The following is a 19,152-nucleotide window of genomic DNA, read 5'->3' on the forward strand; positions in this document are numbered from 1 at the left end:
GTTTTGGGCTGGATATTTCTTTATTGTGTCATGTGCATTGTAGAGTGTCTGCTAGCATCCTGAGCCTCTACCTACAATATGCCAGTAGCACCCACGCCACAGCGTGTCAATCAAAAATGTCTCCAGGGCTTCCCTGGTGGCGCAGTGGTTGAGAGTCCGCCTGCCGATGCAGGGGACACGGGTTCGTGCCCCGGTCCGGGAAGATCCCACATGCCGCAGAGCGGCTGGGCCTGTGAGCCATGGCCGCTGAGCCTGTGCGTCCGGAGCCTGTGCTCCGCAACGGGAGAGGCCACAACAGTGAGAGGCCCGCGTACCACAAAAAAAAAGAAAAAAAAAAATGTCTCCAGATGTTGCCAAGTGTTCCCTGGGGAGCAGTGTCACCCCTGTTTGAGAATCACTGGTTTAGAAAGGGAGCAATGGCTTTGTTGCTAAACGGTGCTGGCCTGGCACTTGCTGTGCTTTGCCTGGACTTCGTCTTTATTTGGGGTGGTTGCTGGTGGAGAATGTGAGGAAGACAAGCTATTTTTGTTGAATTTACTCAAGGCTCTGTGCTATCCATGGACATGAGAAGGAAGACGACAGGTAGGATGGAGAGTTAAAGACCCAGAGCACATTAAATATGCTCTCTGAACAATGTGATTTTTTTTTTCAAGCAAGCTAGTGGTTTTGGAATAAATTTGAGATAAAAATTTATGGTCTTTCATCTGAACACAAGGGTTTATCCACGTTTCCAGAAAAATGCAAATGATTCTGATGGCAGACCTGAAATTAATGTTTTCACTCACTATTTTGGGAGATATTTGCAATTAAGATCAGGATTTTATTTATTTATTTTTTAATCTTTTGGCCACGCCACGCGGCATGTGGAATCTTAGTTTCCCCCACCAGGGATCTAACCCGTGCCACCTGCATTGGAAACGCAGAGTCTTAACCACTGGACCGCCAGGGCAGTCCCAAGATCAGGGTTTTCATGGGCCTTCTATCTTAGAGAAAGGGGGTAGTAAACCCTGGTCATACCTACAGGACACTTTGTGAGGTTTTTCTGCTGATCTTTATGGTGAGAAGCCACAGTCATTGTCAGCTGGACATGGGAGCGTTCTTAGGAAATTCTGATTTAAAGTTCACTCCATCCTTCATCCTCCAGTTTATGCTGTTTTTTCCTGCCCAAGAAGATGGAGAAGTATCACTCTTCCTTTCAGAGAAATGCTTCTTTGTGGGTTGATTGACCAGGGGCATCCAGAAAACTCTGTTTCCTGAGATGTGTTGGGATATCTGCACCCCAGAGTGTTATCATGTCCCCACATCAGTCAGTGCGTTTTCTCTCATCCCCAACCATTAACATGGTCGTGTACACCGGTAACAGCTCACAAAACTGGAAAATGAACTCAGAGTTTTGCTGCCATGGATGCCAACTCGCAAAGATGACTGTGCCAAAGCAGTGCCCAAACAGGTTCACAGCTCCAAGAGCCATGGTGTTGACGGCCTGGAAACCCAGCAGAATGGTTTTGCAAAAGGGAATCAGTCTGCTGTGCGGTTAATGTTCCAAAAAGCTAATGCCCAAGAGCTCCAGATGAGTCTTAATGTGCTGTTTAAGACTCAGGAACTTCAGAGAGCTGTATGTTCTGTACCACCCTGTGCTCTTAGACTGAGAACAAAAAAATGGTATTTCCATGCAGCACAAATAGGCAATCAAGTGGAGGAATCCGTGGGTAGGGTTATTGAGCCAGCGTGTTAAAAATAAGTGAGCTGTAGGTGTTTGAAGAAATAATAAAGCCCAATACGCCAACCTTTAGACCAGGGCCTGGGCTATATTAGGATGGAATACAGACCAGGGCCTGGGCTATATTAGGATGGAATACAATAAAAATAGAACCCCTACCGGCGACCCCTTTGAAAACAGCAATGCATGTGCAGGTGTGTTTCCCCTAGCATGCAAATCCCCGCGGATCCAGCCTTTCAGAAACAGGATGGAAAATTGTGTTTACCTAGCCATAGTTCTTCGGTGTCTGGTACAACTGCATTCCTAACCTCTACTTAGTAACTGTGGAAGCAAGAGTAAGTTGCCTTATAGTGAAGAGGGAGCTGGATGTTCAGTTTAAATGGGTCTGTTCTTTGATTCTAAAGCCCTCCCCTCCTCCATTTCATTAGTGTCCAGGTAATACCTCCTGTGGACTCCGCTGGTTCTTGTTCTTGGCCTGCGTTTATGGCTCTGGGGAGTGTCTGTGACAAGTAGGTGGGCAGTGGGTCTGTGCTGGGCTTCAGTACATGCCTAGCATGACCCTAGTAGGGAGCAGGGACCAGGCGACTTCAGAGTGCTCACAGCATCTAGCAGATAGGACAGCTTGAACTGGAAGCAAAGCAGTTGTTGAGACAGACCACATGCAGGTTCTCTGAAGAAAGAAAGCAGAGCCCTAGTGATCAGAACCCACTCAAGTTGAGATCCCAGAGCGAGGCTCTCTGCTGCTCTGAACTGCATGATGGTGTCTGCTGGGTGGGCTCTGCCTGGTGCCCATGAGTGATCATCACACCAGAAAGAGCTGAGGGCTCCACGGTGGAACACTGCTTTGATGGGCTGAATTGAGTAATCCTCCAGTATCTGATGGGTCCCATGGGGCACATCCCCAGGTGTCTGGTCTGTTGGGGAGAAGCATGGCTGGGTCCCTGACTGCTCACCAGCTGTTCCTGAAGCAGTTTCTATACTTTTCTATTTCTCCCTTTTCCTGTCTTTAAAATGAAGGCACCTCCCTGTTAGAGCTGTCATGACAAAAAAAAGAAAAAAATCCCTAATTTTTGTGAAGCTCGTAGCCCCGTGGCTGTTTTATAAGTGGAGCTCACAGAAGTGTGGACGATGCTTTTGAGACTTGGAGTGTCTCAAATTCTGGTTCCTTGGACCCTCCTCCCAGCCACCTCCCAGCAGTCACCTTGGAAATAGCTCAAAAGGTTGTCTCTATAGACCCTGACACACTCCAGCAAACCCCCGTCACCCACAGGAAAACCAGAGAATAAGAACTCACTGATCTTACCGCTTTCAGCCTTGTAACAATGTGGACCGAGGCCTGGTACGAAAGAGAGGATTTGCTTTAAAGCATCGTAGCATCTCTTGCTTAGAATGAGCTTAAAAGCCATCTGGTCAGGAGAATGAATGTCTGCTGTCGGACATCAGGAGATGGTTACTCCCGGTTGAGGGTATTGATCAGATGGGAGCATATGGGGTTTCTGGGGTCCAGAAAGTGCTACATGAGTGCTCGCTCTGAAACTTTATCAAGTGCATTTGTGAAGGGCACTGTTCTACATGCATGGCAACACCGCATCAAGTTTGATGGGACATCTTGTCATCCGTGTACTGTTTGGTTCCTGTTTTAGTCTTTCTTTGCGGCTGCTGTCTTTTGCTTATTATTTTTAATATTTACAAAAGACGTTTTCCTCATTAAAAAATTTTTTAAACAGTGCTGAACTTACGAAGTAAAAATTGAAGCCATTGTTTCATCTCTATCCCTCCATTTGCAGTTCTCAGACCATAGTTTCGTTTCTTCTAGATTGTTCCACGTGTTTTTTCCTCCTCCCTGTTTGTGCTTCTGTATTTTTTCCTTTACTTGAACAATGAGACAATTATGTACATAGTGTTCCGTAACTTACCTTTTTGACTCATTGGTATATCATGGGCATCCTTGCATATCAGATAAGAATCAACATCATTCTTTTTAAAGAGCTGCATAATATTCCACAGTATGCACCCAATTTATTTAGTCATTTTCTTATTGATTGACAATGAATTTATCTATAGTATTTTGCTATTATAAATCATGCTTCTGGAGTTCCATGAATCTCCCTAGTAACGTACATGACACTACTTGAATCCCAACTAAGACAGCCAATTTTAAGCTCCTTTTGATTTAAAGTGCCTTCTTCTTTAAGATTTTGGGCTGGAGTTTTGTGGGGAAGACTCTCTATGGTGGCTGAATCTCAGATTTGAAGATTATAAACCAAGCTTCCTGGATAGACTTTTGCTTGTGTTCACGGTTACGTTTTATGTATTATAAATTCAAGATAAGTGAAACAAGTGTTGGGACACAGTTATATTTAATGTATAGTCATGAATGGAGCCCATCAATAACATGATTATTGGCTGACACCGTCTCCTGTAGACTCTTGGCTTCTTAAAGCCATAGCTTTGATATTTTGTTTTTGTCCCATCCCTTAAACTGTCTTTATTCCAAATTATTAACAGTTCCCTGCCGAGATGTAGCTATCAGAATCTCAAGATGTTCTCAAGATGTTCTCATTATTAACTCCCTTGCAAACCAGCAAGGCATTCTCTGGCTTGGACCCAAAGCGTGGAAAACATTGCCTGGCTTCCTCTTAATGTTGAGGTTACTAGTTTGACTGGTTGACTGCCGAATAATGCTGATGGGTTTTTTTGGGTTTTTTTTTTCCTTTAAAATGCAGTACCTGATAAAATGGATGGCTAGAGGAATGGATTGTTATTTGATAAAGCAAGTTTCTTAGAATATTAATGGTAGAATCTAAGTGGTGATATATAAGTGTTCACAGTAATATTCTTCAACTTTGCGCTTATGTCTAAAATTTTTTTGTGAGAAAATGTTGGGGGAAAAGGAATATGGAACAGAATGGGAAATGGGAAAATCTAATCAACAGAGGACTCACTCGCAAGTCATACAGTCAACGAATTTAATACTACATAGTGAGTTGAAGAGAGAAATCTATTTTTTGAAAACAATTTTCATGTAATAATTATAATAGCTATAGTAATAATGAGGAAGAAGATATTAATATCATCCCGTAGGTTTTGTGGCATTCTTGTTTTCCCTGTAGTGTTTAATCCTAACACCAGACCTGTACACTTACAGTCAATCATCAAACCTTTTCTTAAGTCATCATCCTCCAAACTAACCTAATACCATCATCTCAGTTTGCCATGTTTGGAAACAGAGATCTAGAAATATTAAGTGATTTGCCTCCGATTTTAACACCAGACGAGGCACAGCTTGAACTGGAACTTATATTTTCTAAACATATCTTTGCTACTCCATTGTGTGTTTGCTCTGATTATAAGATTCTGAAATCCAAAATCATACTCTGGTGAATTCATGGAAAGCAGAGTCATTCAGCCAAGAATATTTTGAACTACGATCAGAGCAATGATGGTGGCGGAACTCTGTCCTCGTTACCTCTGAGGCCTTTAACCACTTCCTAAAAGCTTCTCCCTAAATCATCGCTTCCAGGTTGTACCCAGTACGTCAGCAGAGCTAGTGTTCTCCCCAGCTTTGGGCAGCCTTGTTTTGCTCCCTAATTCGTTGGTGTTTTTCTGACCGAAGATATGGTCTGGGAGAATTAGTACTGTGTGTTTACTAGGTGTGCACACTGTAATTTTATGGCTAGGTAGGTGGGAAACTATTAGTCTAAATAAATATACTTTTCAACAGAGCAGCTGTATTAAATGAATTGAATAGTCTGTGTATATCAGAAACAGTAGCTCCATCTTTTTTTTTCTTCTTCAGAGTGTTAGCAAGCTTGAATAGTCGTGTGTTTCATTGCAGGCAGAAATAAATGATGAGCGAATCATGGTAAAGTGAAGTCAGGAATAGAGCAGAATCGGGCTTCTCTGGTGGCGCAGTGGTTGAGAGTCCGCCTGCTGATGCAGGGGACACGGGTTCGTGCCCCGGTCCGGGAAGATCCCACATGCCGCGGAGCGGCTGGGCCCGTGAGCCATGGCCGCTGAGCCTGCGCGTCCGGAGCCTGTGCTCCGCAACGGGAGAGGCCACAACAGTGAGAGGCCCGCGTACCGCAAAAAAAAAAAAAAAGGAATAGAGCAGAATCATAGCCTGTGTGATGCCGTGCTTTCTGTCGCTAGGGGCTGATGGATTCATTCCTTTGGAGCGCTTTGCTGATGACGCTGATTTTCTGAGTTTGGCCCCCCAAATGGATCCATTAGCTTCACCTTCTCCTTCTGCAGTGGTTGGTGGGGATTTTGATTTTGTTCTTTTATTTTTTGATTTTTTCTGTTTTTTCCCCCTCATTTTAAGTTTCTTGTCCCCCGCCAGATGAACTATTATTTAGAGCCAGCAAGTATTTTAAACAGGTGCAATAAAACAAACCACCTTTCTTGGCTCAAAACCAATCCCCTCCCTAGAGAAAACCACTGTTGTTAGTTTATGTTATGTTCCAGGTCGTTTTCTTAACTTCCCTTAGTTTCTGTATATCTGTGCATATACATACACAGCAAACATTTTGTTGTATGGCATCTTAAAAGTCAAATGTGTATTTATTCTGCCTCTTGACTTTCTCCATGAGTAATACATCTTCAAGAAGTTTGTGTCAGTGCCTACTTGTCAATTTTTTTTCTTCTCTTCCCTCGGTTATCTTACCAATTCTCCTATTTATTATACATGTGAATTTTTTTCCCATGATACCAACAATATGGGGCAAATAAATATACTTGTATATTTGTCTTTGTATTTGCAACACTTGTGGCCAAGCCTCAGTTTTCTGAAGAAAGATTCTCCTTAAATTATAAAAAGGAAAATCATTTGAAAAAAATGAATTAAGATCCTCATTGGTTATCAGGAAGATTAAAAAATGAAAACAGGAGTGTTCACCCAATGTGTGAAAAAGAAGGATTCATAAATCCAATCTTAGCAGTGGTGTGGGAAGATAGGTTTTCTTATTATTGACTAGAATACAAAAGGTGTGTCCCCTTTTCCAGGGACAATTAGAACCACTTCTAGGGATCTGTCTTAGAGAAAGGATTTTGTGCTCATAGAGGCATGTTCACTTGTTTTTTATTTGTTTGTTTGTATGTTTTTACCAGTGACTCTTAACCTTTCTGGCTTGCAGAGCCCTTGACGATTTTGATGAAAGCCACAGACCACGTGACATCAGGACTGAAAATGTGTTTTGAAGTGTTATCAGCATGTGGTAATAGAAGGAACCATAAGAGTTTATCTGATGAAAAGAGATAGACACTGTCCAGTGTGCACACGTGCCACCCTTGGCAGTATTTCAGGAGATGTGCAGCCCTTCTGGAAGCCACATCCGTAGCTCCATAAATTGGTTTTCCGTCCTCTACCAACCAGTTATCTACCCAAAGCTGTTGGCTATAAGGGAGACTTTGAAATCAGAGAGGGTTCGAATAGAGCAAGGCAATGCATTTCCTCCCGTGCGAAAAATAACTTCCTTCCATTTATTTATTCCACAGTCATTTAATGAGTACCTGCTATGGGCTTGGTCCTGGGGCCAGTACCACCCAGTGGGAGAGGTCCCAGCACACTGGACCTAGCAGAGTCCATTGTAAGCGCACCTCCACCAGAATTAAACAGAAGGCCTGAGCAGCAGGGAGCTGTTTTAAATGTTCTAGTTCAATTGACCAAACTAATCTAAAAGATGCCTCACTGCGGAGATTACCTTTAGAACACTAGAGGGTGTGGTTTTGATTTATAGAACTCAAAAAAGCTTTTGGGAAGCGTCCAGACTGTCTGGCATGTGTGTTCTCAGAAATGTTTTGCATAAACCTGTTTCTTAGGGAGACCCTCCTGATTTGGCAACATTTAGCTGCAAAGGGCAAAATGCAGTTTTCTGGATAAAACTGCACAACTTTGTGCACAAGCTTTCTTGCAGGCTTCTGGCTGGGAGAAAGGGAGGGGATACAACCAACTCTATACCTGTGTTAATTTTATTAAGCTTGATTGCAAACTCATGGCAGCATCATTTCCCCAGAACCTATTATGAGGTAGAAAATACAATATCAGAAATGAGGAAAGAACCATAATGGGAACTTCGGGTGAGTCAGTAACAAATAAACTGTATTTCAGGTTTCTTGTATTTCAGAACGGGAGACCTATTGCTGATTCCTCGTTGGTGTGGAATAATTTATAGCCTTTTATTTGTGGTTGAGTGTTGCAGTCTATGTTGTCATGGAAATTCTATTGAATTTATAGGTCCATTTATCCAAAATGATTTTCCAGACTTTATTTCATGGTGAATCATGCGGCTGTTACTCCCAAGTACAAGCGATTTCTAAAAAGCTTCACGTTACAAAGAGCGCAAACGCTGCGGTGGTTATTTTCGTGTTTTTGAAATACAAATGAGTTCCAGATGCACCTAGGTGGTCCCCTTCCCCTCCGCTGTGTCCAAGGTGTTAAGCATTTCAGAACCAGAAGCTTATGTACAAAACAGCTCTGCAAGCAAGGAAAGTTTGTTTTAATAGAAAAGAAGGTTATTACAGTAACTGCAATAGGAGAAAGAGGTCTTGAAGCTACTAGTTTACAGGTAAGGGCAAGACTCCCCAATCTTTGAGCCCCGTTACAGCAGACTTGTTCCACCTGCAAGTTCGGTCGTAGAAAAGAGAAAGGAAAACAGAGCTTTACCACATCCATTGACTCGACTTCGTGTGGCAGTGGGTGTAGGTGAGGTTTCTACACTTCAGCACTATTGACATTTTCGGCAAGATAATTAGTTGCTTTGGCGGGGAGTGTCCTATGCACTGTACGGTGTTTAGTAACCTCCCTGGCCTCTACCCACTAGATGCCAGTAGGATCTACCCCCTAGTGACACCAAGCAAAAATGTCTCCAGATATTGACAAATGTCCTCTGGGGTCCAGAAATCACCCCTCTTTGAGAACCATTACCCTGGAAGCTTTGTGCTAGGATCCTAGCGATAACTAATAGGTAGTTCTCTCTGCCAATGGGAAATCTGATCAGGATGTTGTGTGCAGAGGATTTTTAAAGTGTAGGCTGTGCAGTCAAATGCCTGGGTTTGAATCCTGACTTTATTACTTCTTAGACAAGACCCAATATCTCAGCCTTAATTTCCTTTTGTATAAAATGGGGAAAATATTATAATAGCACCTACCCTCCAAATACCCCAAGGACTGAAGGAATTAATTCACGTAAAGTATTGTAAGAATTGGATCCATTAAAGCAGCCCTCCGCGGCTGCCTCTGGGCTTCATTTTGCAGTGTCTGCTTCAAGGGAAAGGGTGGAAAGAAGCAGCGCTAGGTCCATGTAATTGTTATTTAGTCCTCGGCTGGTGTGATTCTGCACACTCTGAGCCAGCCACCCTAACTTGCTCTATGACACAGGTAAGATCTCCCTAGCCTTATCCTCCTGCTTAGAACAGCCTCTGTTGAATGCAATGGGTACAGAGCAGGGAAGCAACGTCAGACGTGCTCCATTATTATAGGAGAAGACTATATTTTGTTTATCCCAGTTTCAAAAGCACAGCTTTTTCACTCATTTTATTTCTTTATTATCGAAATATACACAAAGAGTAAAATTCACAAGTAATCAGCGTACAGCTGAATGAAGTTTCTCACTTGGAACCAGACCCCAGATCAAGAAAGAGCACTTTCTCGCCCCCTCCTTCCCCAAGATCCCTCTTCCAGTTACCACTCGCCAGGGGTAACCACTGTGTTGGCCTCTGAGTGCAAGAGTTTTTCCTGATTTTGTACATCATTCCAGCAGAATCACACAGTATGTCCTTTTTTTTTTTTTTTTTAAGAAAATTTCTGGGTGTTTTGTCTCAGCATGGTTTGTGAGATCCGTCCATATCATTACCTGCCATTGTAGTGCATTCTACATTGGCACTACAGTTGTCACTGATTAGCATCTGGGTAGTTTCCAATTATTGGAGAGCCCATTGTTGATTAGCATCTGGGTAGTTTCCAATTTGGGTTTATTGAAAACAACCCTTTCACTAACTTATTTGTGTTTTTCCCCTTTCTCTTTTTTCCCCATTAACTAATTTTTAAAGACACGTGAAACAATAGGGGGCCTATCGTAAGCCAGATGCCGTGGGAGGTGCTTTACTTGAGTTATTTTATTTAATCCTCAGTGTAGCCCAGTGACACACTTCTGACCCTCAGTTTCCTCATGGGGCTGCTAGGACGCGGAGAGGCTGACTAACTTCAACCGGCGGCTCACACAGCTATTGAATGGGAGAGCTGGAACTTACTACCCTCCTTCCTGCGTCCGTGATGAGGGAATCTAACCAACACGTAGCCAGATGCTGAACTTACCTCACTTATGTCCAAACTGAGGCTGAACTGTAAGACGTAACTCCACAAATCATGCATAGTAAATCCCTTACTGTTGGAAGCAAGAGCCTGAACTTTTCCCTACCGAGAGACGAGTGCAAAAGTTAAATGTTTGACTAGTCAGATGAATCACCGAGCCAGAAATTCCAAAAATCAACTAATAAATAGACTTATAATGGCATAAACAAGTTACACGCAGAGACTTTTAAAAGGGATCCCCAAAACACCCTGACACCTGATGGTATAGGAGTCATAGGCCTGCTGTGCAATTTGGGTTCTCCTGCTCCCAAAATTTGGATTCCTGCTGTATATAGTTGAAGATAATTCCATATTACAGAGCAAGGGAAATAATTAAGGATTAGTGCACTCTGTGATTAATGATACTGTATAAAGCAAACGTTTCAGAATGTTTATTTAAATGCTACCTTGCACGTAAAGATGTTGAATACCTGCTGTTCTCTGGGCCACGGTTCTTCTAAAAATATTCTTTCAATGAAGGCTGTGTGAAGCCCACACACAGGTTTCTTTGCTACACCTTGTGGCATGACTCATTGAGATTGTTGACCGGCCCAAACGATTTATTTTCACTTTTACTTGCATATCCCTTCTGGTCATAAAGAAAATAATAAAGATACATACTAATAAACAGTGGGAGCTGTTGAATGTCTTCTTACCTTTCCCAAACATGTGAGTAGTGATTCGTTATTACAGTGATCCCATGAGGTCAGTATTACCTCTATGTGACAGAAGGGGACACTGAGCCGTAGAGATCTCAGGTGTCTTCCGTATACAAATCAGGTCTGATGCTGTAGCCCATGTCCTTTGGTCTTCATTTAATATCACCCAGTTGTGTTGTCTGTCAAGTTCATGGATATTTTTCTGTAAGTCGCGAGAGTGTGAACTGGGTTGTAGTAGGATATAATAGAACGTAGCCCCATTCTGCAGGGGAGAGGCTTGTTAGAAATGAATGAAGAGGACAGAGCTCAGAGCTCAAAGAAACTCAAAAAGGAACAGGGTTGCAGAACCGTTTTATAATGTGATGCACAGGCACGTATAAATATGTCTGGGTGTGTTTTGCTTAAAATCAGTAGTGACATTTAGGGGTGTATTAGTCAGAGTTCACCAGAGAAATAGGACCGATAGGGGTTATATACGAGAGAGAGACAGACAGAGAGGGAGGGAGATTGAGATTTCAAGGAAATGGCTTCCTCAGTTGTGGAGATGGGCAAGTATGCAGTGTACAGAGCAGGCTGGAAATTCCAGCAAGAGATGATGTTGCAGGCTTAAGTCTCAAGGCTGGAAACTCAGGCCGAATTTCTGTGTTGCAATCTGGAGACAGAATTCCTTCCTCTTAGGGCACCCTCTGGCTTTCAGCTGACTGCACGTGGCCGCCACGTTATGGAGGGTAATCGGCTTAGAGTCTAGTGATTTAAATAGTAGTCATAGATTTTTTTAAAAATACCTTTACAGCAACATCTGGAATAATATTTGACCGAACAACCAGGCACCATAGCTAGGGCCAAGTCGACACATAAAATTAACCATCACAGGGGGTAACAATATAATCATGACCCTTTAAAAAAGTAACTGGGAGTGAAGACTGTTCATTGATATAAAACAAAATACCCATATCATAGTTCTGAATTCAGAGTGTTTGTTATATAATATATATAGTGTGTATTTATCATTTTTCTTCATAATTTAAGTGGATAGATTTTCTTGTGTTGGGAGTGTTAAAATTTCAGACTGGAGTTGCTTGGGTGGAAAACAGTTTGAAATTCCTTGCAGATGAAAGAGAAAGTAATATAATCTGGGTTTAGCAGACCCATACCTGGGTCCACTTAGGCATTTCATAGTGATTTGGGCTTATATTTGGGCCTTCCTGAACATTTTCTCCAGCAGTTTAAGTCCGTTCATTCTCTTAGTATCCTGATCTCTCCCTGCTACTCATGTTATTTATTCTTAGAGATAGCAAGAACCTCATTATACTGATTGTGGCTTTATCATCTGACTATCGTGCAGCTAGCTACCCAGAGCTCCCACTCATTTTATTCATTCCAAAATATGAATTAATAGTATTTACAAGAACAGCACTGTTCAATACACAACCTTTAACTAGGCAGGTAGCCTTCCTGCCCTCATCAGTCTTCCTGTCTGATGGCAATGGCAGAATGAAAGAATTAGAACGTGTTGTGTTGAGTGTGGGTGATCTGGCTATATAGTAGTGAAGGTACAGCATAATCTAAAAATTAAGTTAGAGTAAGAACCTGTTATCCAAAACCTTAATTCTGACACCATCATTTGCAAATCGTCCAACAAGTGGAACCAGCAGATCATGAACTGTGTTGGGATTTTTACTTTGTCTTTGCTACATGTTTTTATTCTTAGGCAACTGTTTTTTGCCCACTGCCATGTTCTCAACTGGCTGACTACATGGTAGCCCTAAGAATGATCAGGAAAATACATTTTGCCTCTTCAGTTCTGTTATCTACTGCCTCTTATTAATTCTGCTCTTGCCTTTCTAGTCACCATCTTTATTTCACTGTGTTTATGTCTCACCTGTTCTTTTCCTGTAGCTTTTCCTATGTGTTCTTCCATTCTGTTAAAGATGAACGACAGTATCCTGGAAATGTCTGATGAATCTATCGGTAGATGGCCTTTCCTCTGGGCTGTCTGCGTGCCATTTCCTTAATTCATCATGAATTTTTTCTCGGGCCATGTACGTGAGGGGGGTTACACGTTGGAGAAATATTATGTAAGTTTTTTGAGAGGAAATTAAAATGTAGAGCTTTCTAAATCACCAAAGAAAGTACTGCTGGATTTTCCACTCTTGCATTGGGATCATTTCTTCTTGCCGCCATCACGACAGGGATGTGAGAGCTGACTTACACAAACAACCACCACATTAGAGAATAGGAAGTCCACCTTCAAGAAAATATCCCCTCTTGCCCATTGCCTGTATTATTCTGTATGCATTTAGTGTATGCCTTACGTGGCCATGAGCCATTTACTACTTCAGGCATTTTTGTGGTACATGTATCTACAACTCAACTTTGGCATTCAAAAAAAAATGTGAACCTTGTCTTATTATTGATATTTTTGTCTTCCCAAGTGCAAACTGTCTTCATTTGTCATAGTGCCTTATACATAATAGGCATTAAGCAAATTTTTTTGCCTACTGGAAGGAAGCACAGTGATTAAGGCTTTGACTAGGATCGGAACAATTCGCTTTTATCCCAACCCCACCCCCCGTCCTAAAGAGTGTTGTAATTTTAGAAATCCTTCTTTTCTTTGGCTGTAAAATGAGGATCATGGTGGTACCTACTTCAGTGAGTATCAATGAATGAGAGTACAGTGCCTGATATACAGTAGGCACTTTATAAATATTTGAAAAATAACAACATAAAGAAAAGTACAGATGGCCATTGTTTTCAGATTTGTTGATTTTTATTTATTCAGCTTAACACAGATAGTGATACAAATTGGAAACCTGGCATATATATAGTTTTAAATCAAACTGCAGCTAGGACAGTTTTAAATGTAAGGGGGGAAATAGAACACAGCAGGAGAAAAGGGCAGCCGAGTGGGCATTTTGTTGTGACTCTGTATACATCATGCTAGGACCCTATAACACGAGAGCATTGACTGCTGTCAACCCTGTTCTCACAGAACCCATCACATCTTCCTCCCGTTACTTGAGAGTGTTGTCATTCATTCAGCCATTTTCCCTATGTATGATTGAGCACATGCTTCCTGGTCAGTGACGGGGTAGAATACCGTTTTCCAAATGTCAGGTTATGTCACATTATACTCGATGTTATCTATCACCTTGATCTGGCTAGAGGAATTCCTGCAGATTTTTCCATTCCAACCATTGCACGAGGTAAAATTAAATGATCCACCAGGCCTGTTTTTCTTGCTCATGAGTTTAAAATACTTTATAGGACTGGTCCTTCCGTTGCACCCTGGTCTACCCACAGTCTACCAGTGGCTTTTTTGGTTGACCTTCATACAGTTTGTTTCTGTTGTTGGGGAGACTTACATATCTCATGGCACTCTTTGTGTTGGAGGGACATTCATTTACACCAAGTTGACCCAGTTTTCTGTCCTGGTTGGAATAGACATACAGAGCCTCAAGCTGTACGGTTTTCTTGAAGAACCAAAGTGTTCCAATATCAGACATATTTGGAAAATATTGAGTTCACACTCTTTGGTCTTTAAATACCATTCCTCACTAAAAGAAACCAGGGCTCAGTAAAGAAATGGCCAATTCCAGGGCTGGAACAGGGGAAATGCAAGGTGAGGTTAGAACATCTGTGCCAGCTAATAAGGAGGTGCTAAAGGATGAAAAATGATGGGAGCATGGCAAAATGACAAAGGAATCTGTTTGAAGGGTCTCCTGCTGGGCAGATTGGTGCTCTGTGAAGCCACAGTACTACAACTGTGGTCCCCTGCCCAAAAGGCACGACCGGAGTCTAATCATGAGAAACCATGAGACTGACCCCAATTCTACATAATAACCGGGCTGCACACTTCAAACTACCAATAAAGAAAAAGAAAGGCTGAGTAACCGTCCCAGGTGAAAGTTGGGGGTCGGAGGGATCAGTATAAAGAGACATGGCAACTGAATGCAAAGTTAGGTCCTAGATTGGATTCCTGGACCAAACACCAAATAATGGTCTATAATAAATTTTGTGTCAAAGTGAAACTTGCTCATTTTAATAATGTTACTGTGGCTATGTAACAGAATATCCTTATTCTTAGAAATGATACGCTTAAGTATGTATTGGTAAAGGGGTGTGTTTTCTTCCACCTAACGATTAAGTGATTCAGGGAAGATAATTGCTTGGAGGGAGAGAGGAAGAATGCAGATGGGTAAAATATACATTGGTGATGTGTGTAAAGAATATAAGGGACAGTTAATAGATCTCTTTATTGCCCGATTTCCCAGGTCTTTTCTTCAGTTTCAATTCACCACGTTTCTACAGGAAGAGGATTGCTATACAGTAAGCTTGACTTCGATTCACATTATTAGAGAGAACGCACTTTGGGGGAGGCTGAAGGAAGCCTCTGAACATGGCACTTGAGAGCAGATACAGGAAGTTGATGGGCTTCCTCGCAATATTCAGCAGCCACCCCAATCCCTTCCAAAGATGTTTTTGTAAAATAGGTTTCTAGCCTGTGCCTAAATTTGTCTCATCAACAGTAACAACAAAATGATTTCAAGTCCAGTGCCCTCTCGGCAAAACTCCACCTACTTATTTACTTTCATATTTAAGATACCTTTAAAGTTAACGTAATTCAATAGACTACAACTTGAGAGAAATAGCAAGGAAAGCTGATACCTCAGACCTATGGCTGCTCTTCTCTTTATGAGACATTTTATTATCCTGACGGGTGGAGCCGTGACTCAAAGACATTTTCTAAAAATGAATTTCCTCACCCGGTTGTGAATGAAAATGCTCTTGAAGAGATCTGAAAGTATTTTGTATCACACACTATTCAGGTGATGCGTTAAACCATGCTACCCCTGCTCATGGGCTTGAAGAATAAGAAAACCTTCTGTGAACTTAGTTCATTTGAGGGCCTGGGTTTTCAGAGGAAAGTGAAGTGTAATTTTCTGAATATACTTATGCAGAGTTTCTTTCTTGGGTTAGTGGCATTGTCCCCAAAGCAATTCACCCAGTATTAAACTATTTTAATCTGCACCTCATTGAATGGATTTTTTCTCAGAGTAAATTCATGATGTTTGTAGCCGTCCAGACGTAAAGGCAACACATGTATAAGAGGTTGCCAGTGTCAGTGGGAATGCAGAGTCTAAGGAAAATAATTCACCGTAAGAAAGAATATTCTCCAAAAGAATCTACCCATCCTTCTCCCGTCCACTTGGTTATCTAACTTTTCCTAAAAAGTGTCCTGATTTGGGCTCCCTAAATATACCCTTCAGAGAAGATATGTCACCTTGTTCTTAACGTCTTGGTTAATTCAGTCAGCAGGACTCTGTTCACCTTTGACGTGTACTTCAGCTTGTCTCTCTGACTTCCCTTTTCCCATTGGGAATTCATCATTTAGTATCAAGTCTCCATACTCCATCTGGGGTGTGGTTGTTCAGAAAATAGCATCATGTCATTTGGAAAAGTGCGAAAATAGAGGTCATGGAAGAGAACTAATGATATAGGAGATTTGATTTTCTGGAAAGAGTAGGGGCCATTCTAGAAGATTCAGTGCAATCCCATTCATATTAGACATCTAAGGATACCTGCCAAAAGTTAACGTGACAAGGATGACGATTTGTGGAGCACAGTTAAGGTCCAGGCATAGTGCTACACACTGTACCCTGCACCTACATGTTTGATCCCCACACCCATCCTACCAAGGGTAGGATGATCAAGCGCTTGATTCTATACGGAAGGAATGATGCTTAGATATTCGCTGGCTTGCCTGAGGGCTCACATGCAAGTAAACGAAGAAGCTGGAATAGGGTCTCAGATCTTTTATTTTTATCACATATGTAGTCTCTCAAGAATACTCTGTAGGTTGTTTTTGTTCTCTGAATTGTTCAGGTATTGAGGAATGTGCAGACATTAAAATTGTATAATTATTTTAAGTTGATTTATCCGTGTTCTGCTTTTTGAGTGAGAAACCCTTGCCACATGTAAGAGAAGGTATTTAAGGTTGGGATGAGAGCACCTGGACTTTACACTCATCAACTGATGTTTCTTTTTAACCAAGTCGGCATCAACTTTCTGAAGTACTATTTCCTCATCTGTAACTGAATGTAGTAATTTCTGCCCAGTCTTCACAGGAATTGTTAGATAGATTTAGTGAAATCATGAATGGGATGGCTTTTTGCAAACTGAAAAATATTAAGCATTATTTATTTATTTATTTATTTTTTTGTGGTACGCGGGCCTCTCACTGTTGTGGCCTCTCCTGTTGCAGAGCACAGGCTCCAGACGCGCAGGCTCAGCGACCATGGCTCACGGGCCCAGCCGCTCCGCGGCATGTGGGATCCTCCCGGACCGGGGCATGAACCCACGTCCCCTGCATCGGCAGGCGGACTCTCAACCACTGCGCCACCAGGGAAGCCCTATTAAGCATTATTATTATCATTACCACTATATTCTATTTTGATTGACTAAAATAGTCCATTTGGACTGTTTCTCAAAGCTACTGAGAGCCCCCCTCAGATTCTCGTCATTGGAATGGGCATTATCTATAAACATGTGTCCATTTAAGCGTTTATAATTTTAACATAGGGACTGAATCTCACAGTCTTAGTTTCCTACTTCATGGTATTTAACTGCATTAAAATTTTGTTTCTTAATAGGGACATTTCACCATGACATGAGTATTAGGTAATAAGAAGGTGTTGGTGTTACTTATTTTGTGTGGCCTGAAGGCATTGTAGTTATGTGGAAAGATGTGTGTTTTAGTGATACCTACTGAAGTATGTAGGGGTAAAACGATATGATGTCTGGGGTTTGCTTTCAAATACTTTAGCAAAGAAAAAAGTACGGATAGATGAGTACCTTTGGCAAAATCTTAGCATGTTGGGGAATCTGGGTCCATTGTACTACTCTCTCTACTTCTGCATAGGTTTTCCTAATGTATTTTCCTAATACGTTTTTTGATTGTTCTTCTACAGATGCAGATTTTCTTTTACAATCCAGATGACTTTGACAGCTTTCAAACTGCCATTTCTGAAAACAGAATAATCGGAGCCATGGCCATATTTTTTCAGGTAAGTTAACGGTGGGCTTAAGTATTGATACTTCAACCAAAGAGTTCTCTTGAGTATTTTTTTTTTAATTCACCGAATTGTTCTATGTTTAATGAATGCATCTGTTTTCTAGTTCACACCTGTCTAAATGAAAGATATTTCATATTGTCTAATGTGTGATTTAAAATGTAAATAAGTATGTTTAGAAACATAATGAAAATTTTTGCATGAATTATTCTGATTTTATTGCTACTTGACTGGTGCACAGATTGAAGAACACATTTATCATCTAAGTTACTTCACTGCTGAAGCGTCTTGAACAGGTTCCTACAGCATATTAAGAGACTGATGTAAAAAAAAAAAAAAGTGGTTTTTCTTTGGAGCAACTTTAAATTTGACATTACTTGCAAGTAGGTTAATAAATTGCATTGGTCATTTACCTAAAGAGACCTCGTTCCCACCCCACCCCACCCCCGCCAGAAATCCCCATGGTAACTAAAATTTTTATTGGGACCATTTCCAAGTTAGTACATTTTCATTAAATGAAGTCCCTAGTGTGGGTTTTGGCACACAGTAGACATTTGGTAAATGCCAAATAAAATATGTATCTGTATCCAGCCATCCCTGTTTCTATGGGGTGGAGACCCTGTGGTATATGTGTCTTCTCTGCACGAACAGAAGCCTATTCTGGGCACTGTGCTGTTGCCAGTTCACTTGGGTTCTGTCTGGACGCCTTCTGCATCTGAACCGTGATTGTTTTGCCTTAGGCAATACTGAGGTCACTCGAACTTCCATTCTTAGACAGTTTCCACTTACATAGTTACCTCTTATTTTCTGTTGTCCTCTTAGCACACTGTTTTTCATGTTGCTGGACCTCTACTCCTGCAGCCCTGCCATCAGACCTACCCCTGCCTCCCTCCCTGTCATGCCCACCCATGTCCAGTCCAACCAGGTTCTCCTTTATAGGTCATCCTTTTCATAGAAAATAAATTTTAAGAATGTTTTTATGAGTACTGGCAGGTCTGTTTCACAGCGTGCTCTACCCAAAAGCTTTCTATTTTTCCGGCTCTAGAAACTCTTGTTAAATGTAAGCCCAATTAAAGTATTGGGCAGGGGGGGCACATTGGTGTACAAACCAGCAAAAGACCTCAGTGTGAAATCCAGGTTTTGGATTTTTAAAGTATTTCCAGGACACGAGTGTAGTTCAAATACAAAGAAATTTAATGTGTATTTCATCTGGTTAGTCCTCTAAATTTTGACTTGCTGTCCTGTAGACACAAAATAGAGGGCAGATAATATAAAATAGAATAGTTTTTCTTTTTTTTCTTTTTTTTTTTTTTTTTAGGTAGCAGCTGTGTTGAGCTGCCTTCTTTGTTT

At 41.5% G+C, this 19,152-nt stretch overlaps 1 protein-coding gene across 19 annotated transcripts in view; it reads left to right on the forward strand.

Annotated features, from left to right (window-relative positions):
* Positions 1–19,152, forward strand: part of PTPRG (protein tyrosine phosphatase receptor type G) — a 907,646-nt gene that overhangs the window by 659,473 nt on the left and 229,021 nt on the right. For all 19 annotated transcript variants that reach the window (XM_079935460.1, XM_079935459.1, XM_079935474.1 and 16 more), the window contains one exon: positions 17,701–17,796. In XM_079935460.1, coding sequence (XP_079791586.1) covers positions 17,701–17,796 — 96 coding nt within the window. The remainder of the gene's footprint in view (positions 1–17,700; positions 17,797–19,152) is intronic.

This window comes from Stenella coeruleoalba, assembly GCF_951394435.1.
Source record: "Stenella coeruleoalba genome assembly, chromosome: 10".
NCBI classification, from domain to species: Eukaryota; Metazoa; Chordata; class Mammalia; order Artiodactyla; family Delphinidae; genus Stenella; species Stenella coeruleoalba.